Below are 26,628 nucleotides of genomic sequence, written 5' to 3'. Positions count from 1 at the left end.
TTTTAAATGTTTAATGTTTTAAATCCAAAATCATAGTGTTTTGTTTATTGAAAACTAAAACATCTTTAAGAGATTAAAAAACTTAGACAAGAGAATAAAATATCTTAGTATCTTAAAATTAAACACTTCTTTCATAAGTGGACTCCCCTTTGAGTGTTATTGTTGATTGATGAGTAAACTTTGACTTTGATCGAATGGATGTAATTGAAATGAATGAAGCCTGTCATATATATATATATATATATATAGATACAGAGCCATCGTCGAGAAAATTGGTAGTAAATTTTGACGTGGCTCGACGATAACAACGAAGGTTACGAGCCGTCTGAATACGTATCTAATTTCTCAACTACTAGATTCCATTCCCTTCGTAATCCAAGAGTTAAAAGGGAATAGGATCGACTCTGGATTGCTCTCTGACTTGTCAATAAAATTAATCTCAAAACTACTAGATATCTCATATACAGGAGAAACTGGTAATCGAAAATTACAATTTCCACCTTGAAATATATCGAAGTCGAGTATCATCGAGCAAGTAGTTTTCAACCGCGCCACGATCACTTCAAATCTGCGCGTCTCGCGAAAAAGAGAGACTGATTGTTTATTGCGAATGCCATTCAATCCGCAAACGATCTCGCTCGCCTAGTTTGGTACCGCCTTTCTTCGCTGACATTGTAGGTTTTCTAAGTCAAGATTGTGCGCTATCGATCGTGCGGCCATTGCACGACCACTCTCGCCTTATTCTACCGATCTGGGTCACTTCGACGTACGTTCCATGCGTCTCACCTATTGACCCATTTGTACGACCGCGGGCTGCTGGGATGTTGTCGAAGGGTAGAGGGAGGAAGTGATTAACTATATATTGTTTCACGGTTTCGGCGCAGAATTCGGATTCTCAACGCGGATTACAAGGTTGATGCCGCCGGTATCCCAGTGAGTTAATTTTGGTACTCCTGACACAATGTTGCACTGATGACCAACTGACCCTAATGCGAAGGCCGTGGGATGCTGGACGGTATTTTCGGTACGCTGGATGTCTTTCTTAATTCGGAACAATGTACGCGACCGTGATCGTCCGTCGAAAGAAAATATAACCAGGAACTATCTCAATTCATCGGTCTAAAATTATTTTCGGATATTAAATTATTATTTGTGTACTATACTTACAATATATCTGTGTGGTTGTATATATTTTTATATATAACACAGTAATTATATATATGTTTTAAAAAGTGTTTTGTATTATTAAAGGTATGTTACACTCTCAAAAAAAATGTTTTGATTTTATCAACAAAATTATTTTGTTAATATATTTAATAAATTATTTTGTTTTCTTTCAATAAAAATTATTATTATCAAAACAAATTTGTTATTTTTGTTTTTTCCATGATACAAAATATTTTTGTTGACCTTATTGTGTTGTGCTGACAAACGAATTTTATTGTGGCAACAAAATTTTTGTTGTGATAAAACATTTTTCTGAGTGTAATGTATAATTAAAGAAACATCGATGATTGTAAATAGGTAGATAGTCATTATACGAACAATATTTTTACCTCTTAAAGCTATCTTTCCATGTTTCTTTGAGAACACATGTATAAAATATAATAAAAATAAAATAACAAATTTAATGTACGTATACTATACATATAATATAAATAAAAATGGATATTAAAAAACAATATCTAAAACAAGACTTATTTATTTAATAATTATTTTTAAACAACACGTTAATACGTATACATTATGACGAGAATAAGTTATAATATATATCATACCCCCCTATAACTTGGTTTTACTCTACTTTTTTTTTATCTTCCTCATTTCTATTATAGTTACAAGGAAGTAATTTATATACTCTTTTTATGGTTTATACATATGTACTTATCTTATTTATTAAATTGAGAAACAAGGTTTCTCTATTTTGAACCTAAATGGAACACCTGAATAATACTCTTATATATTTTTAGTCATGATAAAGAAGATAAAAGGATTTAGCATCTACATATTTTGAAAAAAATGGAGACAAAGAGATACAAAACGATGATATAATATATATACATATAATATATATAATATATATATTTTGAAGATTTTTGTAACGTTACATTGGCAGAAAATTTTTTATATAAATTTAGTTAATGTTATATAAAAGTATCAACTTTTATTACTAGTTTTAAAATGCATTTTATTTCATTTTAATGCGATTTCTTGTTTTCAAGATAACAATTTAAAAATAGTTTTTTTGCGCTATTAATATATAAAGTGAATATAGGCATTTTTTATTCTATCTTAATAACACATTATGGTATGTGCAAAGTAAGTGCTCTCTTTTGTACTTAAACATAATTTAATTTTGCAAATCTATTATTTCCGTTTGTTAATTATACCATAAATTTGTTACATAAAAGACATTCAAAGCGGAGTTTCTAAAAATTGAAAAGAAATAAAATTTTAAAAAAAACTTATTTTTTCTTCTCGTAAGAAGCATCTATTAGTGTTAAAAAATTGAAAAATTTGATTCTTTTCTTGAATTATTTATATTAAATAATTGTAAATTTATGTGTGATTAACACACTTTTTTATTTGGTGCGAACAATTTCATTACACAAAAGTAAATTCTGCGTACATATATTTCTTTCTAAAAGTGTTACACCATTGACTATATACGAAAAGATTCAAATAGTATTTTACAATCACGGACTATTCGGCCAGTATTGAAAAGTTTCAAAGTCTAAATGAGAGATTGGTCCATACTGATTCTATTTTTTCCGTACTGTGTTTATTTTACAATTCGCTCAGATTTACTAAAATATTACAATGGTTTATTTTCGAGGGAGATACGTGCGATCGTTAATTTGCAATCGATACTCCTTACTCTGAGATGTGAGCAATGAGGTAGAAAATGAAAGGGAAAGTAGAGTGGAAACGGGATTGTACAGGCATGCAATATGTGTTATAACTCATCCTCGTCATAGTAAAGCACACATATCAACAAATTGTATAAAAATATTTATAATAATTTTATATTAATTTACAACAATTTTATGTTAATTAAGATATTAATAATAATTTTTTAATATAAACTTTGAAACTTTTTCTTTTAATATTTAATTCTATATTATTTTATTTTTATTATATTTTGTTATATTATATATTTGTAAATATGAAACATAAACCGCTTTGTGTGAGAGATAGGAATATTAACCCTTATAAAATGAAATCTAAAAATAATAGATTAGTCATATTATACACACATATAAAATTTCTTTCAATTATAACTTTTTGCATAATAAATCCATAATTGTGTGTGTCATTAGAGAATTGTAAAGAAATGGTGCGTATAAAATATTGCCATAGAATCTCTGCGGGATTTTATCCGCAGCTTCTATATGCAAAAGCTGTAATTCCTGTTCGCTTTTCGAAGGTAATGATCCTGGAAATTGAAATCCTAGGAGAACACTTTCGCGCAAAAGGCCGCAATGGAAACTTTCGGTCTGTTCGATCGCAATACACTCAAAAGGGAAGGTAGAACTTTACGGTTCGTTCTTGCAACTTCCGCACATTGTAGGTCCCTAATTGGTCTAATAATTCCCCCGGTAAAAACAAAGAAAATCCGTAACGCGTTGAATGCTAATGAGCGAGTAGGAAGAAAAACAACTCGCTTTCCGAAGAATGGCTAAACGGTGCTCGTCTCGCGATCTTCTCTCGCCTTCGTTTATCTACAGACGGATTTATCCACAGACAGAAAGATTTACGGCAAAAAAGTCATTTTTTTTTATTTCCAACCGCGCGTTAAATCCTTAAAAACAACTTTATGTGTAAATTACCGCATATTACAGAGTAATCCACAAACATGATAAGTATTTGCCATATAAAAAGCTAATTATTTTTCAATATGGTTACAAAAAAGTAAAAACGATTAAAATAGCAATTATCATGTTGTAATCTCTATAAGATTTTCTATATTTTACGAAGAAGATAGTACACTCACTAGGGTAAAAAAAGTTTAGACGAAGAGGTTGAGAGCTTCTCCCGCGTTTTATATCGATCATCCTTTGTCATGATCCATCGGATGAACAATAGAAAAACATCGAGACTTTATTCTCAATCTCGTTCAGGCCCAGCTCCATCCTCGGCACGAAGGTAATTTCCGATCGACGACCCTTGCTGTTCCTGCGTGCAGGCGGGGATCGCAATTCGTCAGGAAATCCGCCGCCAACTCGGAGGTACGTCGCGTGGAGTGCCGTGATATACATATATGGTACGTGGTGTATTACGTGGCCAGCCCGTAACATGCCGCAGCATGAATAATTTCGCCGACCGATTGCCTAGCTAATACGACGACCCTCGCCGGATGCGCTACACGGTAGAGAAATTTCGGTTCTTCGACTCAACGGGGTTGGCATGCGCCGAGTCAACCACACTGAACCGGGTAATTCCCGACAGGTTGTTATACTAGGGCAGCACCAGGACCGGCCACCAAGATAAAGCAAACAACGCGAGAGACGCACTAATGCAGTCGGTATTAGTAATTCTATGTATTTTATAAATTGGATTAATTATTAAAAGGTTAAGAGCGATGTGTGCAAATTAAATGGAGAAATCAGCAAGCAGTCATTGGTAGAATCATCTATTTGAATACGAAAGTGTAATTGGTATTATTGCATACAATTATGTGTACTTGAACATAAACTTACTATAAATGTAAATGGTAGATTATTTAAAAATAAACTATGAAACATAAATATATGAAGAGAATAACGTAGACTGTATTAAGCTGTCACATAAAAAGGATATAAATCGTTATAAAAATTGGAAGAAAGATTGTGTGCGATAAATCAAATTCTCTCTAATCTAAAATTTGATCGCACCAACTTAGCAATCTTTTCAATCAGATATAATACTTTCCGCTTTTCATTGCCTGAGCTTGCACTTTTTTAATCAAAATTAAAATGTATCTTTAGAATCTTCAAAAAGTTGCGCACAAATCATACTTGCATGTTCCGTCTAATTTATGCAAAATGAGAAACAGGAGATTTCGGTTCCTTTTCCACAAGAGCCATCGACACACAGCTCGACCCTGAGTAGCATGCCGACGAAATAGCTGCGGACATCCGGGTTTCCAGGTACGACCGCCTTCCTGTTACCCTCCCGCTCGTCGAGTAATTCATTGCCGGACTGATGGCGATCGCGTTATCGCAGTTTAATGCCCTCTCGTCTCGCATTAATGTTGAGTCGGCTAGTGTGTGCGGCGCCGCTTGTGCACGCGGAACACCTCGTCCCTGGAAATTGTCGTTGATCATTATTCCGCGCGATCGCGTGCTGTGGATTTCCCCGTCCGAGGAATCGGTAATGAACGTTGGAAACATGGCGCGATAAATACGCTTCGCCGAATGCATTCCGATTTGTGATCTGCTACTACGCTGGTTAATATACAGCCAGCTTGGCCAGGAAGAGCGACGCCGCACCATCAACCGCTCGCGTTTACAGCGAACATTCAGTTGGTTTTCCTTTTTAATCCTTTGCTTGGTTATTTCCCGATTTCCTCTGCATTATCAGTACGCTTCGGCTGAACGAAGCGTTGCTCCTCGAAATAAAAGCTAATTGAAAACCGCTGGAAAAGAGGGCTATGTGAAGTTGGCCCCCCCACTATTGCAAATCTAAAAATGACCATGACCATTCGTTTGGTGGTCGTTTGGTGGTGTTTGGTAGTCCATTCCGGACGTTTGGTAGTCAAAGATATAATGAGAAATGTCAAAAAAAGAAGAACGCGCGTGAAGTTAGCCCCCCCATTTCTAAAACTCGGCTTTGCAGACTGCAAATGCAATAATGACCGTAAGCATTCGTTTGGTGGTCGCTTACTGACGTTTGGTAGTCCATTCCCGACGATTGGTAGTCGAAATTATAATCGGAAATATCAAAAAAATGATATACGCGCGTGAAGTTAGCCCCCCTATTTTTAAAACTCGACTTTGCAGACTGCAAATGCAATAATGGCTGTAAGCATTCGTTTGGTGGTCGCTTACTGATGTTTGGTAGTCCATTCTCGAGTATTGGTAGTCAGAACTATAACTAACAATAAGTGTATCAATAAACGGCATATGCTCATGTATTTTACCTGATTATTTCTAAAACTCGGCTTTTTCGATTACATATAATATATAGGCTAGCTGTATTCCAAAATAAAATTTATTAAAAGAATTTTGTGATTTTTTGGACATTGTTATTTTTTTGGAGGTGTGGATTAGTGCATGTGGTTCTATCTTTTGTGGTTCGCGTTTTTCCTTTTTTTGACATTTCTCATTATATCTTTGACTACCAAACGTCCGGAATGGACTACCAAACGTCAGTAAGCGACCACCAAACGAATGCTTACAGCCATTATTGCATTTGCATTCTGCAAAGCCGAGTTTTAGAAATGGGGGGGCTAACTTCACACGCATATATCCTTTTTTTGATATTTCCGGCTATAATTTCGACTACCAATTATCAGGAATGGACTACCAAACGCCAGTAAGCGACCACCAAACGAATGCTTACAGCCATTATTGCATTTGCAGTCTGCAAAGCCGAGTTTTAAAAATGGGGGGGAGCTAACTTTACACGCATATATCCTTCTTTTGACATTTCCGGCTATAATTTCGATTACCAATCATCGGGAATGGACTATCAAACGTCAGTAAGCGACCACCAAGCGAATGCTTACAGCCGTTATTGCATTTGCGTTCTTCAAAGCCGAGTTTTAAAAATGGGGGGGCTAACTTCACGCGCGTATATCATTTTTTTGATATTTCCGATTATAATTTCGACTACCAATCGTCGGGAATGGACTACCAAACGTCAGTAAGCGACCACCAAACGAATGCTTACGGTCATTATTGCATTTGCAGTCTGCAAAGCCGAGTTTTAGAAATGGGGGGGCTAACTTCACGCGCGTTCTTCTTTTTTTGACATTTCTCATTATATCTTTGACTACCAAACGTCCGGAATGGACTACCAAACACCACCAAACGACCACCAAACGAATGGTAATGGTCATTTTTAGATTTGCAATAGTAGGCGGGCTAACTTCACATAGCCGGAAAAGAGCCAGAGTGAAGTCAGAGCCAGAGTCTTCTTTTTCAAAAGACGTTGAAGGTCACCGGATATTCTCTTATCCATAAAGTTCTGACAAATGACGATTAATCAATATGACAAAATTTTCGACAAAGTATGATAGATTTATGTAACAACGATAAATTTGTAATGTCGATTTTTCGTATGAGAAAGGTTCGGCAATTATTTAAAAACTCTGATTCTTTCGAGAGGTGAGATTTTTATACAATTAATTGACTTTGCAGAAATATCATAAATTCTCGAGGCTGCATGTCAAGTATTATCCAACTAAATCCGCTCTTTTCTCTATTATCAATTCATCTCCATAACTCTCTTCCATTATTATAATTTAAGGGCTGCAAGCGTACAAAAGTTCGTTGCTGTCAATGGAACCATGGACTTTTAACTCTTTCTCGTCTCCATCTTACGATGAAGTTTAATAAAGCGCGTCATTAATCACGAGGCGCGATAACGGGAAACGTGTGTTAACAGCGTAGCACTACCGAGAACAGGTCAATGGAACACTCAACCGGATTTCCGATCGTTGGACAGGCTTCCAGATTTAACCGCATGTTCTCAACCCTCTTAGATAATTTATAGTTGATCTGATGGCGATCACATTATCACGATTTAATGTCTCATCCCCATCGCCGTTATATTTCACCGATATCGCTCCTTTATTCTCTTCGTTGCCATTTTTATATTTGTTATACAAAGAGCACAATCGTGATTTCTTTTTAAGCAAGCTCCAATTTATAATTAGGTAGAGAGAAAATAATTCACTTTATGCAATATTTATTCGTAACAATAAATTAAAACCCGAATATATTAAAGCATGTCAACGAGCAGCAATAATTACAAATAGTATAAGTTGTATAATTTATGTATGCATACCATTTGTTCCAGGCAGTCGTATTTCTATTATCAGTGTAACACTGATAATAAAACTATTATTACACAAGTATTGAATTTTTGCTTTTATAATGTTTTTGTACGAGTGCGTTTTAATCGAATACATAAAACAAGAATCGTTTTTATATGTCCAATTCATAGCACGATAATATCGTGTTTATTCGAATTTAATCCATGTCATATATCTTCTTCTGTACAATTCGCACCGCTTATACGGGAAAGCCCTCGGAGCTTTAATAACGTTCTCCTGTCCCTCTCGGCGACATATCGATCGAACGAAATTACGGCGATATCCGGCCGATGTGCAGACGATTTTTGTTCTTTATTACATTATAAGGAAAACGTTCCTGAGAGAACAGCAACGGAAACACGAGGCGCAAAGAACTATGAATCGACGAACAACGGGCTGCTTAACAGTTCTCTTAGCGAAATAGCGAGAAGAAATGATATCTCACTTTCATCTCGGAAACGGTAATTTTCCTTGATTTTCCGCGAATTTACACGCTAGAAAAGATGGACTTCTTAATTTATACAATATGATAACGTAATTATTTAATGTCGAGATTAATATTATGATAACGTACGTAACATCACGCATTACTTGTAACGTTAATGCAATGTGATTGATCATGCAATGACACCAATTCACGACAATGAATGCTAACGTAAATTATTCAGAGAACATTTCACCGGTGATATGAACGTTTGAAAATTTAGAATATTACAATACAATTGCTATATGCCAAGATTAATAAACAAGATATTAAATAGAAATGCTAATAAATAAGAGAAACTATTTTTTAGTAAATCTTGAATGTTTTATTTTAACTTTTTTAAATATCTTTACAATATGACAATATACTCAGCTTTCTTTTTTTAATACTTTCCCAGTGTCTTTTCCATTTCTTGTAACTATTTATTAATAAAGATACATATATTTATTTGGTGCTGTAATAATGTTCCTTAATGTCTGATGTTTTCATTATAAACAAATTTTTTTATAATATGTTCACTTTTATGAAAATTATATAAGCAAGTGGAATAAGTGGGTACCATACTACAGGAACATTTCAATTGTTTATAATTTTCATAAAAATGAACATATTGTAAAAAAATGTATAGGTGTTTTTAGGTTAATAAATCATTTAATTACTTCGATATTTAATATTAAGAAAGAATATTTTTTTAAACACAATTTACCAAAATCAATGTTTCAGAATTGTAAAAAAATCTATCATTTATTCCAACAGTGGTTTATTTTATAATAATTAACACTCATGGAGATATATCGCTCATGTGATAACAAATGAATGTGGATCTTAGAAAAATTTTAGGAAGGACACGGTCGGTTTGCCGAGGATCGAACATTTTTCTTTCGATCGCATCCGTTGCATTATGCTTTCATGCATTTTTCGAGATTATTCTTCCTGGAGATAACTCTTACCAGATTTTACTATGCCACACATATTCTGAGATTCGTTCAATATTTACGATCGCTGACTTGATAGATGACAAAACGTCTAAAAAATGTCTTAACGACGATGCACGAGCATAAGAGGATCACATGTAATAAATGATAGACGCGATATCTCGCGGCCACGTATGACATGAACTGAAGACTCGCTTCTTCCCTCCGTCTCGTTAGAAACGAAATATTTCTCGATAAATTTCGTCTATCCTCCTATGCGACCGTAAACTCGAATAACGCTTTGGTCGCAGATGCACGTGCCACTGACATGCATTAAAAAAGGAACGACGATGAAATATAGCTCTTTTTGGAATAGTTTTTTTATTAACAGAAAAAAATGTGTGCATACCGAAGCATTAATGTTGAGCTCGTGACTTTCACGTAAAAATTTTACTTCAGTTTGCTTTATCAACTAAAAACTGTACATACTGAAAAAACGATAAAGTATCTAAAAATTTAGCTAGCTACAGATGTAAAAATAATGTCGTTGAATTATTAAAATGATTATGTAGAACGCTAACATTCTAGTTTGAACGTCCTACATAATTATTTTGTTGGTTTAACAAAATTATTTTCATATATGTATCTAGCTAAATTTTTTAATGTTTCAGTAAAATCGTTTTTACTGTACATAGATATTTTTAGACTGTTTTAAAATAGTTATATTCAATATAACTATAACATTTTTGTAACAAGCTTATATTACATATATTTTTTAACAGAAAAAATTACGGATTTATTTGAATTGTATTTGAAGGCAACAAAAAGTTTAGTGACGATTTAGAATTTATAAAAAATTTATAAAAAAATTATTTTAATATGAAATATGTTTTTATATTTTAATATGAGATGTGCTTTAAAAAATAATTAATGTAAAACAAAAAAATTCTTTTAAACTATAAAATTATGTTGATTATTTAATATATATATTTACCTTAATAAATATATAACATTTATTTTTATACAGAAGTACTAATTTCCAATTTCAGTCACTGTTTTTGCAAAGACTCACACCCCGATATTCTTCACAAAACTTTATTGACTAATTATTTTTGATGTTTACTACAAGATAGTTTTAAGATAAGTTTACTTTTCTTGAAATCTGACTTTGATATATCTTCTAAAAAATTAAAACCGATTAAAAAATGACCATCGGAAGCAGTAAACAATGATAACTTCTGCTTCAGTAAAATTGTACTTTGCCGTCACGTAAATCTAAAAGCTATTAATCGATCGGGATATTTGAAGAGAGAAAACAAATTTTTACGATCGAATCATTCGAACTACGGAATAAGATTAATTAATTCCTCGATTATCCAATGAAGCTTAATTACTGCTGAGAAAATTGTCCCGGTTCCATGACGGAAATGTAATCCACCTCTTACGGCCTAGACCTCATTTTATTGTACTCGTTTTGCCTCAATTCGGAACAAAGTGATCCTTGATAATTATCGCTGTGCGGTGGGATAGCAAAAAAGTGAAATCGCCCGAGATCGATCGAGAGATAGGCATGGCAATTGAACTTAACTATCATGACGATTCTACAGTTAATATGAGTCATCGGAAATATTCCCGAGTTATTCGCCGAAAGTATAAGAAACTTTATCTGATAAATTTATCGTTTGCAACATTTTATTTTTGCAATTACTATGGAACGGCTACTAACATTTTTTTGCTATTAATTATCTGAATGGTTCGACCATGTAAGTGATTCAATCCAGCGTCACGCGATCGGCACGTATGTACATACGTCGCGATACATGTGTAGCAACCGTATGAGATCTAATCTCATTAAAACCACATCGTATCTCGGCATTAATAATCGAATAGCTTCTTCTGAGAAGTCATCATAGCAATACGAAGATATGATTATCACTGTTTTATTTAACTACTTATAAATATATCATATATCCTCAGTGCCATTCGACATCGCAACGAGACACTTTATTATTAGAACATTCAGAAAGATTACGCGCTTAACGCGTATCATAATTCAAGTTAATTTCTAATATTACAACACGAGAAACCTAACAGAAAGATAGCCACATTATAACTCAAATAAAAATGGGCCGGCTATGATTCATCCTGATTCATAAATGATACTCGAAAATTCGCTCTCGTCCGGCCACGGGGAAGCTAAATGCACGCAAACCGCTTGGTCGCTCGTCGTCCTTTTATGAATCGTAAATTTTACAGAGATATTTCTAGCTCTCTCTCTCTTAAATCCGACTGTTTTCCGACAAGGTTTTGTACGTAATCATTAAAATTCTTGGCAAGTCGTACAATCTTTCAACACGCATATTAGTGTTCCACACATATGTACGTTAATTAAATTCTTATTTTAAGAAAGATTTAGAAGCAAATCAAAAGAAGGCAAGTTTTAATCTTTATAAGCAACAATCTACGAATATATTTATTGTGCATGCACAAAGTACTGGTACTTTCTTTTTAGAAACGATGACTTCTATCCAAGAAACAATGGCTCCTATTTTTCAGCATCTAACAAATTGAAAGATTCGCAAAATAAGATGTAAAAAAGTCTATGCGAAGCTATTAGGGATAATTCGCAGCATGTAATCGATGATAACAGTAACCGGTAAATTGAATGTAAGAGTTTTGGAGATAATGGTCTTGTCTTTATTGAGGGTATCTTACAACTACGGCCGGCAGTAGAAAAGTAATGGCCTGCAGATACTATACCCTTCCGAATAGTTGAAATATCGGCTTGTCAGAAATTCTGGAACTAGAATTGCATTCCGCCGCTCCCTTTACCGGCTATCTTCCGTTTCCTCGTAAGATTACTTAATTTATCTTTGTAACTTGAAGTTTATACCGCCCTATGCACTGCATCCACAGTTTATTGTATAAATCTTATTAAAACTCGAATAATATCGTTTCCGTCGTATAAATCTGATTAAAAATGGAATATTACATTGTCTTGTCTAGCGAAACTTTCGTGCTAAAAATTTCATTGCGTTTTGCGTGAAAACTTAAGCGCTCTAGCGAAAACATTTACCCTGCGGATAAATTAGCTGCAAAAAAATCTAGTCTCTCCTAGCAGAAGCGTCTAACGACGCGTAATTATTGAATTACCAAATTGCAAAATTACGAGAAATTGCCATCAGCGAAGGAACGCTTCGCAACAGCCGCTGGGGATATTAAAATTGGTATAACGAGCCAGTTTACATCGTCACATACGTCGCTCGTTAAGTGCGTATTTATTCGTCGCACTAACGACATTAGAGTTCTTGCTCCGAAATGACCGTGCTCGCCATTAGACGGTGCATTTTTCGCCAATGAAAAGTTGCAACCTCGGACTAGAATGTCGATGACGAGAAAAACCGAGAATGACAGGGGTGGCGAAGAGGACGGCGGATGAAAGAGGAAAAATGTGTCACAGGCAATCTGTACCTAATGAAGCCGGCATTAAAGACCGGTACCACCGAGATATTGAAACAATCGTACTTCTGTATATTTCATCCTGTTGTGCACGCTCTACCGCGCTCTTTGAAGGTCCCATTTTACGACCAACATTGACTGTCGCTTCTCACTATTGTAATTACATCTCGATACAAACATTAAAAGTTTGTCTGCGTGAATTCTCGCAATCAAATAAGGGAGTCCCGAGAAATTTATCTTTCATTCTTTCTTAGATCGGCAATATCATTAAGTTCCTATCATTAGATAGCAATTTATATTGCGTCTTTCGCGCAGCATAAATTGCAATATGCATAATGATGGACCACTTGAAATTGAATCACTTAAGATAAAAGGGAACACTCTCTTTTTTTCTATTTTTTTTTCTTGGAATTGCTACCGTTCTCCTTGAATAAAAATAATTTATCGTTAGGCACAATTTGGAGACTCATCCATCCTATGCTAAAAGCAATTCCATTATTGAATGGAGGATTGGGGCTTTAAAAGAGAAGCCTCCAACTCCACCGGATGATAATCCTCACGCCAACGGCGAATATACCTCAGTAGTGAGTTTGTTAAACCCGTAAATATCGGTATCTTCATCGCGGACTGTGGGCAGCATTCTGTTATCTCGTAATGGATTCCATAACGGACGTTACATACGTGTTGGGTCGTGTCGTTTGTACGTACACCCCGGAGGGCATCCTCCTCTTTCACGAGTCTGCCCGTTACAATCAGCTGACCCACCCACTCCCTTCTCTCCTCTAATCTAAATGCCGACGTAGACTTAATTAAACGGCCGCCCACTCTCGCATATAACTGATCGTTTCCTTAATCGGATCGTTTTTACTGTCTGCGGATGTAGGGCGACACAGAGTATGCACGTGGACTGGGAATTGAGTTAGTCGCAGCTCGAGGGATGCGTCTGATCCACGCGAGGTGATATGCACGTCTCCTTCTCATCGTGCTGCATTTATTTCAGTAGACCTGAGGAAGACAGAAGACGGGAGGTAGTTCGCGTACTTGCAGTGCGGTACGCCTCACGTGACGTAAAATACGGATGCGCCGAGTACTGCATTTGTTCCAAGTTGCATCGGGAGTAAACTGTCATGATTGGCGGTGCAACTCGAGACGTCGGAACATACTTTACGCCGGTTTATTTGGCTTCGAGTCTTAGTGACAGCTTTGATTAATTAACAGCTAGTTGATATCTTTAGTTGCTTCTTGAGAGAATACGAGAGGGTTGCACAACACTATGTATGAACAGAGAGATGACATTTCAGTAGTTATGATTAATTAATGCTATTGGGATTACTTGATAACAGCTTGATTAATAATTGAAAGTTAAATTAATTATATAATTTGAATAATACAGTTAATAATATTTGTAATGAAAGATTATTAAATTCACTTTCTAATTTTAATGAAATTTACACATTTCATATATAATATGTATATATATTAAAAATGTAAAGATATTGTATATATAAAAATGTTTAATAGTGTAAGAGATCGAAATATATGTGAGCTTATTAATTTATTTCCAAATGTACACTTTTAATAGACAATTGCGTAAAAGAATTTATCACTGGTTTGCTTACCAAAGTTAAACCGTAATGACTCTTAGAATACATAGAAGCACAGAAATTATCGCTCTTTGGCAGATAGTTTCCAAAGTGCAACCCCTTTGTCAGCACTGCTATCTTAATTGTGGTAGTCGTAATGCACGATGGAACAATGTACACACGTGGCATAGAGTGACACAAGAAAATTGTCACTACCGGATTCGTCGAATCGTCCGTCCAATTTGCGAGGCGTTTAGCAAATGATCGAGGAATCTATTGAACGTAAATCCTGCAATTTCGAAGCGATTCCAACAATGGCCATTCTCTCTCTCTCTCTCTCTCTCCCCCCTCCTCCCCTCTCTCTCTTCCTTTCGGAAAGAGTGTGACACTGTGTGATTCCAGACAATAACGCAGTGACCGTAAATTACCTCTTTGCAAGGTGGCGAGCACAGGAGAGGCTCCGATTTGAATAGTGAGTAAAGTGAACAAAGTGAACAATACGCACAATATGTTGACTGAATTGTCAATATCCGGTGGGTTATCCCAAAGTCGGTTTTCATTAATTTCCATATAAAAAAGATCTGAATTATTATACATAAACAAATCTCTTATAGTGCCATAAAAACGAAACCGATTTTATCAAACTTTGCATTAACTACAATTTTATATACATATTTATATACATATATATTGTATTTTATTCTATGTTAATAAGATATCTTCATTATAATGCAATATAAATCTGATATGTAAAAAGTGAAGATATATATAATTATATAATAACGTATGTATAGGTATAACATAAATCAATAATTTATCTGAACCATATGTGGAATGTCATACATGGCTTTTTCTCCAGAAAAAGCGACTTTGCAATTGTTGTAAGATTCTTTAATCTGATTGGTTTATTTAAATCCAGTGAAGAATTAAGGGTAAAAATCATAATAAACAATTCTACAACAAAAGCTTCTTTTTTTTTTTGCTAAACGCAGTCATTAATTTCGTGTAATAAGAAATAAGCATATGTAGATTTATCTTCCATGATCTGCAAAACGAGAACTCTTTTGAATAAAACATGATCCCTCTCAATCGCAAATTTGTTTTAGTATTATGTCGCTTCGAACTTCTAATGAATTGAATTCTACATTAGGTTTGCAGTGATGTCGTGGCATTTTAATTGGCATTAAATGGCACAACGCTCTGCTTTGTAACGCAAGCACTTCAGCTTTAAGCGGTAGCGCAATGTAAACAACACGTGGCATAGTTACATAAAATCAAAGTTTCCTGAAATCAAACAATCGCTCGTGCGATCGCTGCAACTGTCAGTGAATTTCGACAATATATAACGCCTGCAAGTACATCGGAGAAATGTGTGCGTATAGCGCGCGCCTGTTTACATACATTTCAGAAACATGTCCTCCGAGTGAGTGCCACGAAAATTATGACTGACAAGGCGTATCCCGCGAAGCTGCTGCAGCGGTTGAAATATGCACGCAGTGCACACGCAGTGTTGCACGGAATCACCACAAAGTAATTGTTCCTATTGTAGCTCTGCTACTAGATATTAGACCACACGTCACTCAGACGGAAACGATAAATTATCCGACACTTTGTACGCCAATTTCAAAAAATCAGAAATTAGACCATTCACTTTAACTACGCTTAGTTATAATTATAATCGATATTGTTACGTCATATTGTAATCTAGTCGCATTAATTTTATCTTTCGTAATATTTTTTATAAGAAATGTCTGTTAATTAAAAAAAAATAAATTTATTATGATTTATGGCAGCTAGAAATGAAGTTATAAATTTTCAGCTTTTTTGTATAGAATTTGTATTTAAGTGATAATTTGCCGAATTTTTCAAATCATGAATTGAATGAGCCATGTGAAATAAATTAACGAAATATTTTCAGCGAGACATGACACTCTATCTAAAAGGTATTAAAAATTGTTTAAATAATTTTCAGAGAGTACATTCCAAGTGACGCTACAGAAAAGCAGTCGCGGTCTTGGCTTGAGCGTTTCCGGTGGCGGCACCGCGGGGCCCATCAGGGTGAAAAGGCTCTTTCCTCAACAACCTGCCGCCCTTTCCAACAAACTTCAAACCGGCGATATACTACTGGCTGCCAACGGGAGGCCGCTGACTGGTCTCACCAATTACGTGAGTAATAAATTATAATTACTTTGAAAATCAATGACAGACAGAAATGAATAAGCGAATCCAACTGCATATAAATAAATCGAATTAATAAACGAAAATTTACAGTTACGTATAACATTTTACAAATATCTTTTCACAAGTTTCGAATCGAAATTTACTCGGAAAAATTAGAGATATTTTATGTATCAATTGATATAACATTAAAATAATAAATAAAAGTTTAATGTAAAAAGTTAAGAAATATGTAATTAGTTTCTAATATTTTTTTAATATTGTTTTATTTGTATGCAAATGCAAGATAGTAAAGAAAATTAGAAACGGTATAAAAACTATGATGAATAATATACATAAATATATCTAACTATAAATGTTTTCTTTGATTTAAATATAGACTTGTTACTATAAATTAAATTTTACAAAAATTATTATTTATTTTGTTGATAACGGAGATAGTAATGTCTGTTTTCAAGGCGGAAGTAGCGTCCTAAACAAATGCTGATATTAGATAAACGCAGTAAAGCCCGCATACACACACACACACACACACACACACACACACACACACACACACATGTTCTTACATGCACTGAATACTCAGTAGTAACGATTCTCGACTGGCGGCCTCAGCCTTGCTCTCTTCTCGCGGTTCTCGCGAAGATTTGCATTGAATTAATACAGCTACGCCCGCGAGCCCCAGCGAGAGGATAGACGTTATCTCGCATGTACTTGGCAGCTTGTCCCACGAGGGCAAAAGCAATACTGTCTCCTCCTACCAGTACGCAAATGCGTATGCACGCGTCGTAAACTCGCACGTTCTTGTGGTCTCGCACATTCTCTGCGAAGCCCGCAGACTTAGCTGCGGAAGACGTTAAAACGTTGACTTTATCTTAACTCGATTGGTTCGTTTTGCTACAGAATACCAATCGGAAAATTATGAAATTGCGCGTTCCACCGCAGTCGTTGTGAAGTAAAAAATTATGCATTCACTGCTCGTTAAATGTAAATTTGGTAAAAAATGAAAGGAAATTTTTATACTACCATATATATATCAAACGAAGAAATATACAGGAAATATGATTTACTTCTTTCCGAATATAAATGTTTAAGAATTTTTATATTTTTGCGAATGTAATTTCTGTATGCGTGCCATAAAGCAGAGAACATTCACGATGAAAGATCGCGAAAGAAAGATATAAAAACCATTTCTGAAAAAATTTCAAGAATTTTATTTAGAAAGAAATATTAACAATATAAAACTTCCAATATAATCCCGTTATTACAAAAACAAAATGCTGAAGTATATTATTATTATTATTTGATAATTTGTCTATTTGGTAATTTTATATCCTTGTGTGTTTTTAGTAGTCAAAATAATATCAAAATATATCATATAAATATAAAATAATATTATACCTAAGCAATGTCAAATAAAAGTTGGTTGTTTATTATCTAGGAAAACCTGGAATTCTCAAAGAATTTCTATTTTTATTATTGACAATCAGAGATTTTCATAGAATTTTATCGATATTTAAGAAAAACAAAATTTTTAGAAATTTATTTTTAAATCTGAATGTTGTCTCATTTTGAAAACATTGTTTCTTTATTCATTTTTCTTTGATAATGCAAAATGTTAATTTGTTTGTTTAAGATATTTACATTTTAATTTATTTCAAAATTGTATTTATTTCGAAAATTTCTAATGTTATCTGGAATTTTTAACAAAAATTCGGAAATTCTCAAGGAATTTTTTATAAGATTTTAGTAAATATCCTGTAAAAATTATTACGTACTATTTGTATCATTACTTATATTATTTATATTATACATCTTATTATATTTACTATACATATATTACATTATATCATATTATATTATTTATATTTTACATATTTTCAATATTCTGTACTGTGTACTTGAGATAAAAAAGAAGAAAATTGAAATGATTAACAGAGCTAACATGGCACCACTGGTGGTTCAGTTAAATTTTGAACGTAAAATAAGGTGCATATACATATATGTATATGTGCTAAAAAGAGAAATAGCGGAAATGCTGAGTGCAAAAAGTGCAAACAACACGAACAGACTCCATATCAGAATTTTCTTACAAATAATATTTCTCATATATATGTATGATATATATAATATCAAATTTTATTTTTCAAAACCCGTTATCATCCGTTTTATTCCTGTTACAAATCACATCACAACATACGGCTTACTACCGCCACAGATAACTTTTTGCGTTACCGGAAACTCCTACCACAATCCCTCTAAAGAAGATATCGTCGTCGACGCCAGGACGGTGACTTTGAGAGCATTATCTTTGTGTTATGGGAAAGTCCGTGCATAATCTTATTTCGATGCTACTTGTTGCAGGAGGCTCTCGAAGTTCTGCGTATGACGCCTAGCACGGTGGAGCTAGTGGTATGTCGACTTCCAGGAGATAGTAATGTCACGCCACCCGGTGCACCACCGCCACCCCCGGCAAGGAGAGAACCGCCGCCACCGTTACGTTTACTCAATCCCCTGCCGCCCCTACAAATCGAACCCTGCGGCGTAAGTAATGCTCTACCTAAACTACACTCCATGAATACATTATGTTTGTCGCACGATCATTTCTAGAACGAATAAAAATAAATGGATAAAAAGTATATCTTTTATATGATTTAATAAAATCTACATAAAAGCGTTTAGTAATAATTCTGTAGACAAAGATACAATATCATTTTATACACGAGAGAAACAGTTTAATATTGTTGTAATAATTATCTTTAGGAATAAAGATAATTGTTTTATTATTATTAATAATAATAGAGAGTTAATTCAATGTGAATTTTATCAATATTATGGTCTGTGAACGTTACATTTGATGATAATGTGGATATAAATATAGATATTAACAAAGAGATTAATTTTGAATATTATGCATAGGATATCTGCATTTGATGAGAGAAATAATATTTATAGTAAACCTATAATGTGTACAAATAAATAATTATTAACAAGCGATACTTGGCTTTAGAGAGCCAATGTATCCCTAGAGAAACACATAAATATAATAAATTAGAATAAATGAATAAATTGGTTTCATGGTTTTACTCTAAACCGCAACAAAAAAATACTGACGCAAATTACAAATTGTCTAAAACAGATTTTATTTATGAGACAATTTCTGAAACTTAATTCATTATTGTAGCGCAATCCTCTTTCAAAAACACGTGATTAAGTAAAACGATAAGTTCGAAATGCACTTCGTATACGTATTACATATTAATTCCAATATTTAATTCTCCCGAGGAAACTTTAATATCGATCCTTCAAGTAACACTCATAAACAATAGCATACATACGTACTACATTCATTGCATACTACAGCTGAGAGAAATGTAAAACGTGCAATCAGATATTCCGCACGTGCATTCCGATTCGATAAATATATATTTTTTATGCAGTTATGAAAATATAATTTTTTAATATAATATTTATGACGTTGTATTATATTATAAAAATAGAAAACATATTGAAGTATCTGCAATCACTTGATATAAATCAGTAGGAAAAGCGACATTCATATATCATAAAATCTTCGTATAAAAACACTCAACTGTCTACTACGTAGAAAAAATTAATTGATGGAGAATTAGTATATTCTTCAATTAATATAATTATACCTATATAATTTAAGGTATAAAACAACGGCGAATGCAACTTCCAGTTGTGTGAATTTGATATCAAGATATATTTTCTAGCATTTATAATATTGAATTATATTATCAAAGAACATATTGAAATATTTGTGATGTAAATCAATAGAGAAAGTTATTCTCGTATGTAACAAAATATACCTTTTCGTGTTTTAAGAATACACAGTATTCTTTTCTATTGATGTAAAAAAAATTAATTAGAAAACTAATGTTTTAATCCTATATATAATTAATATATAATTAGTATAGAGTTTAAAATAAAATAGTGAATGTAACTTCCGTTTACAGGAGTTTGATATCGAAATGACAAAGGTCGGCGGCAGTCTTGGTTTCACTCTAAGAAAGGCAGACAGTAGTGCCCTGGGTCATTATGTGCGTGCACTAGTCCGAGAACCAGCGTTGAGCGACGGCAGAATCCGACCGGGTGATAAGATTGTCGCGGTTGACGGTGCACCGCTGTCACCGATGAGTCACGAGGAAGCGGTCCAGCTGCTGCGACAATGCGGACCGACGGTAAAGCTGCGACTGTATCGCGATCTGGCGCAAACCCCGGTATCGGCGCTCTCGCCTACTGAACCTGATCACCCTCTCCGTCCACCACGAACAAGCTTGAGGTACATCTCAATCTCGTTAAATGCTTCGCGTTTTCTTAGCGTCGAGACATTACCGTGTCTCTGGATCCGGCAATTGGATCATACATTATATCATATTTATACAGAATATGTGCTATAATCAACAGTATTATAATTAAAAAAAAAACAATTTTTAATTTAAAAAAAGAAAAGTAAATTAAAAGTATAAATTGAAATTGTTTAATCGAAAATTTATGCAAAAATATTACTACCAAGACTTACTTTGATCAAATATACTTCTTCGCTTATTTATAATAAATTGAATTTTTTTTCGCGCGATATTCTGATCTGATCTGAAGAACATTAATTTTGTAAATTATAGGAAATTATTAACGAGCAATTGCATTTACAGAATAGTGCAGTCTAAAATTTAAAAATTAAAATATTTAATTATTTAAAATAAAAAGGTTATTAAAATACATTATTAATATTGGAGTAAAACAATGAAAAAAAATCAATAAAAATGTCAATAGGGAGGTGAAATATATAATAATAATTTCAGAGACGCTGTAAATATTAAGAAAAACTTACAGAGATCTCAGTTTTGTTGCTATTCTGTCTCTATTTGATTCTGTATATCCATTGACCTATAAAAGAATATTTGATAGCAAATCTGATTCAATTCTATATCTATCGTAGATATTCTTTTATGCTTTCATATCATGTGCAATCCGTTTCTTCAGTAACTAAATCGCATATAGAATCAATTTATATTCTTTCATGCAACAGACAATATTACTTGATAAAAGATCACAAATGCTTGCATTTTATATTATAAACCGTTTGCTAATATGGTTATTTCTGGCTAAAATACGGCGCATATGGTCATCCATATTAACGAATGGTGACTTATTATATTCCATGTTATTTTCCAATAGACAAGAAGCTGTGGATATGTTATGTGACTTAGCAGTCCGGAAACTGTCACCTGGTGCATCGAGTGGATCTAGTATCTGCAAGCAACAATCACCTGGTGCGTCGTGTAATTCGCCTCGAAGACTACGTCGACTTGCCACACGTACTCCCACTGCCGAAACCGATCGAGGTAAATAATTAATTAATAATACAGGCAAAAATATAATTATAAAACAAATAGATTAATAAAGCTAAGAAAATACATGTAGGATGTTTAAGTTAAAAAATAATTAAGAGCCATCAATGACATAATGAAAATATTTCGATAATTAATTCTGTATAAATTTTTCCGAATATTCCGGAAATGAGAATAATCTGTTGAGTATATTCTCTTGAAATTCTCTACGGTAAGATTAGTAAATGTTTGTTACTTCAAAAGTTTCCGGTTACGTTAAAGTGACAATAGAACATTCAGCGCCGAGCTGTCTCTCGGAATTATCTCGAATCGCGAGGGATTGGGGCAATCCTGGATGATAGGACCCATGGTTAGTTTCTTCGTGGCAAAATCTCTTCACGACAAGTGTTCTCCGTACCGCAGAAATTCCCGAGAGCAAATTGCACGACGTGCAAACGACGTCGTCGACGGCCAGCCAGGCGGAGACCACATCAGACTCGGACCAGTGCTCCGTCAGGACGCAAATCACCAATTCCCAGGCGAACACACCTGCGACCGACATAATCGATCCGCCACCACTCTACGACGTCTGCGATGTCGACGACGAGTCGAAGACAATGTCGAACAATGCAGCAGCCAGGCCTCGCTTTCTCGATTTATCAGCGCCGCAAGGTAAACCGCATTTCCAGTTTTGCAGCATTGATTCAGACGGCGAATATCCAGGGGACGGCGACGTGATCCTGGCTGAGGCTGAGCACGGCCGGTTGGCTGAACCGAGCTACAACAATGACAGAAGCGTGACAGTGCTGTCAAGCGACGAGCATGACAACGATCTGCCATCCGAGCCGGCTTCAATGCCACCGGTTCTTTCGTCCACCAGTAGCACCAGCACTGGTGCCTTCAGCTACAAGAATCCGGCTTACCAGAGCGCCAATCCAGCCTGCGGCAGCGCCGGCAGTGATCCGGCTGGAACCAAGAACAAGACTACACACTCGAGTGATCAGGACATTCCAGGTAATTATTTCATACTGTTCTTGTTTCATTGCTCCTTTTTACCAGTCCAAGAGCCTGATAGATTAATGGAATCAAATCTTGATTAATGGTCTTGTTGACTCGCTTGCTTCTTACATTCGGTATCTGAATCAACCATTTTAATACTCGTACGATCTTTGTTTAATATTTATACAAGTCTTAGTTGAATTCGCAATATATAGTTAATATAATTACTTGAGCCGATTTGTCATTTATAATTTATAATTTATAAACTTACAAATATAATTTAGAAGCATAATTTAGAAAGCTCTTCAATATTAAATAAATTCATAAATTATAAATTTGACAAACCGGCTCAAATAATTATATTAATTATACATTGCAAACTCAACTAAATAAAGCATTAAACAAAGATCGCACTATAATAGCGCTAAGAGTCAACAAGTTTAAAAAATTATCAGTGGACAAACCGCCTTAAACATGTATGTCAGCACCTCGAAATTAATGTTATTGTCGTAATATTATGCTAAGGTGTTCATTCATGTATTTTATATCTACATATAAAATTTTAAGTCGATTTATGACTGTTTTCAAGAAAATAATTACGAAAAATAGTATTCCGTAACACATGTTCTTATATGATAAACAGTGCATACATTGACCATTTTTCTAGTATAATATCTATTATAATAACAAGAACGAAAAAAACATATTAATATAAACTAGAATGTCCAACGAACACATAAACTACAAAATATAACAAGTTTATCAAATAATTTAAGAAAAATTGATCTGTAATATCTAAATTTTAGAAAAATGTTATTTCTGTTAATATCTGCCTTCTGAAACATGGCACAACTAATGAAATGTGCGCGCAGTATGAATGAATAAGAAAACGCGGTCTCGAGTGTAATGGTGAACTGTACCGATCAGTACTGATTACAAGTCAAGATGATCAACCTTTGCGATTGATTATTTAGTGCGATGTTGCCAAATTTTATTCATAATATTTAGAGAGATTTAGTCTTTACAACAATAATATAATTTCCTTTTTAAAGAAATAATGCTGATACTTATCAATATTATATATAAAATAATGTATTACACATAGTATACTTCTAATTCCACCAATAAAAAAAGTAATTAGAAATGTAAATTTAAGTTGATACTGGAAACCAATAGGAGCTTCTTTACCTCACTTTATAAATTAATTTCTTTAAAAATTAGTTAATAATTTCGTTAGAAGTAGCAAACTAAAGATTAAATATGACAGTGCGTTTAGAAATAATTTTGTAATTTAATAACAACTATTTAATTATTTTGAAATTTATTAAATGTAGATGACCATTTGACTAGCTAAGTACTGACATATATATCTTTAATGTGTATGCCTTTACGAATTTAAGATTTTGTTTTGTGTACGTGTTATGTTTTTTTTTTCTCGATATTTTAAATGAATACGCATATTGAAACGGTTTGTCTGTTTATAAACTTATAAACATAAATTATTAATATTGAAGAGCTTATTTCTAAATATTATCTTAAATCGATATCGATATACATAATACGTATTATATAGATATTAAATATATAAAAACTTATTTTTATAAGTTCGTTAGTATAAGCTTATAAGCTTCATGTTTATTAATTCAAAACGATTAATATAAAATAAAATTTTTAATTACCGCTGAAATCAATTCTAATCGCGCAAATATACCTAGATACGTTCTGTCTTACTTTACACTGCTATCATTGAAACTAAATCAGCACGTTAGAGGGAGAAACCGATAAGATAATAGTCACATCGTTGCAAAAGTAGAAACGAAACATTTGCGAGTGTCAATTGACGTTATTACTTCTAACCCGATAAACTTGGTTTTTGTCGCACCGCACAGGAAAGATCTTGGGAACGGACGATCCAGGCGGTAGCAAGGGACTATTGAAGTGGAAAGGCGTGATGTTTGCTCCAAACGACGAGGTAGATCAAGACACCGAACACGATAGGGAAGAAACTGGGAGAGACACCACGGATTCGGTCGCTCCCACCGAAGACGTTCAACAAGGCAGTGAGGTTGGTTAATGATCTCCCGACATCATATTTTCGTAATCGAGTTTCATTTCAATCAGATTAGATTTCTATTCCATAACATCAACTAAAAGTATAAACATGGAATGTTATAATTTCATACTTATAATGAATAAATATAACACGTACAGTGTTACATAGTAGTTACACATCAAAGTTCTTTTTCTGCTCCTTTGTTATTGCTTCACTGACTTTAGTTGTTCCACTTAACGCTCGCAACGCTCATGAACATCGTTTTTCCTTATTTGACATTTGATAAATAACAAAGATAAAATGATTTCGCGAGCGTTGTGGATGTTAAGTGGAACGCACTCTTCATCGATGGCGATCTTATATTGTTAAGTGTGAAATTATAATATTAATATTATGTTACTTTTATTTGGTTTTTATTGGATCACAATCTAAAGAGATGCTAATTTAACTAAAACGGTCAGTCTCTAACAACAATTTTGTTAAAACTTAAACAATCAATTTAATATATCTCTTAATAAATATCTTTGTATTGTTAATTTTGAATTAATATTGAAATCTTGAAATGCGTGTATATCGAGAACAAAAGAATGTCGCGTCGCAATGTTGCGCAATTCGCTCTCATTGCAGGTGTTCATGGTGGAGTTGACGCGTGGGTGGAACAGCCGACTGGGCTTTAGTTTGCAGGCGGAAGGAAATCGTACAGTGATATCGGTCGTACATCGCGATAGTGTTGCTGCCAAAGATGGCAGACTTAAACAAGGCGACGTGTTACTGATGGTGAGTACATGCACATCAAATCTAGATATAGCACTTTATTCAAAGAACGTCCTGGAAAAAATCTTCCTAGGATATAAAATGTACCTTCTGAATGTCTATAGATGTATAGACTATATACCTTTAAAAGTCTACACTGCATTAGTACAACCCTTCACTTTTCCTAATTTTCTCCATAGAATATAGTTCACGAGATCATTATTGAACATATAAACATTTTGACGACAAATAATAATAACGATGACTTAATACAACCTTGATCATAACAAAAATAATATTTATATTAATAAACAATATTTATAAATATAAGTGATTTTTTAAATAGAAGATAAAGAGATTAATATAAAAATGATTTCTTTGAGGTTGTTTTTGTTTTAAAACTAAATTACTCCTCTTTTTGCAGGTTAACGAGGAGAGTGTTGAACATATGTCAACAGCTGATATAATAGATCTATTGCGCAAAATACGCGGCTCAATAGGCATCACGGTGATGAGGAAATCCAAACAGAGTAATGTAACGTGACACTAGTCCAGTGCGTGTGATCAAAATAGAAAAACCGAAAAAAAGACGCTCTGATCAATATTGTTCCTTATCAGTAATGTGAGCTTGATTTAGATGTGAGTTCAGCGTAAAAAAGTTTATACTGGGGAAAAACGTTGATTTTTCTCACTAAAGTTCATTAAGCTTTGGATAATGAAGTAGTAGAAATAAGTAGAAAAGCAGTAATTATCATAAATAAATAGAAATTATATAAAAGAAGAAAGTACAATAAGATGAGCTGTTACAAATTGGGCGAATCTTCAACATCA

The 26,628-nt window shown here is 33.9% G+C and overlaps 1 protein-coding gene across 1 annotated transcript in view; it reads left to right on the top strand.

The window, feature by feature from the left end:
- LOC108771490 (tyrosine-protein phosphatase non-receptor type 13) overlaps positions 1-26,350 on the top strand; it is a 40,398-nt gene extending 14,048 nt beyond the window's left edge. Inside the window, exons 4-11 of the mRNA XM_018536808.1 lie at positions 16,433-16,626; positions 19,003-19,182; positions 20,619-20,944; positions 21,841-22,007; positions 22,416-23,006; positions 24,881-25,056; positions 25,672-25,821; positions 26,222-26,350. Of these exons, the coding sequence (XP_018392310.1) occupies positions 16,433-16,626; positions 19,003-19,182; positions 20,619-20,944; positions 21,841-22,007; positions 22,416-23,006; positions 24,881-25,056; positions 25,672-25,821; positions 26,222-26,341 (1,904 nt within the window). The 3' untranslated portion in view covers positions 26,342-26,350. The remainder of the gene's footprint in view (positions 1-16,432; positions 16,627-19,002; positions 19,183-20,618; positions 20,945-21,840; positions 22,008-22,415; positions 23,007-24,880; positions 25,057-25,671; positions 25,822-26,221) is intronic.
- Positions 26,351-26,628: the final 278 nt, after the last annotated feature.

The sequence above is a fragment of the Cyphomyrmex costatus genome, unplaced genomic scaffold, assembly GCF_001594065.2.
Source record: "Cyphomyrmex costatus isolate MS0001 unplaced genomic scaffold, Ccosl1.0 scaffold159, whole genome shotgun sequence".
Classification (NCBI taxonomy): domain Eukaryota; kingdom Metazoa; phylum Arthropoda; class Insecta; order Hymenoptera; family Formicidae; genus Cyphomyrmex; species Cyphomyrmex costatus.
Note: the sequence above shows the minus strand (reverse complement) of the source record. Positions and strands in the feature narration are given on the sequence as shown.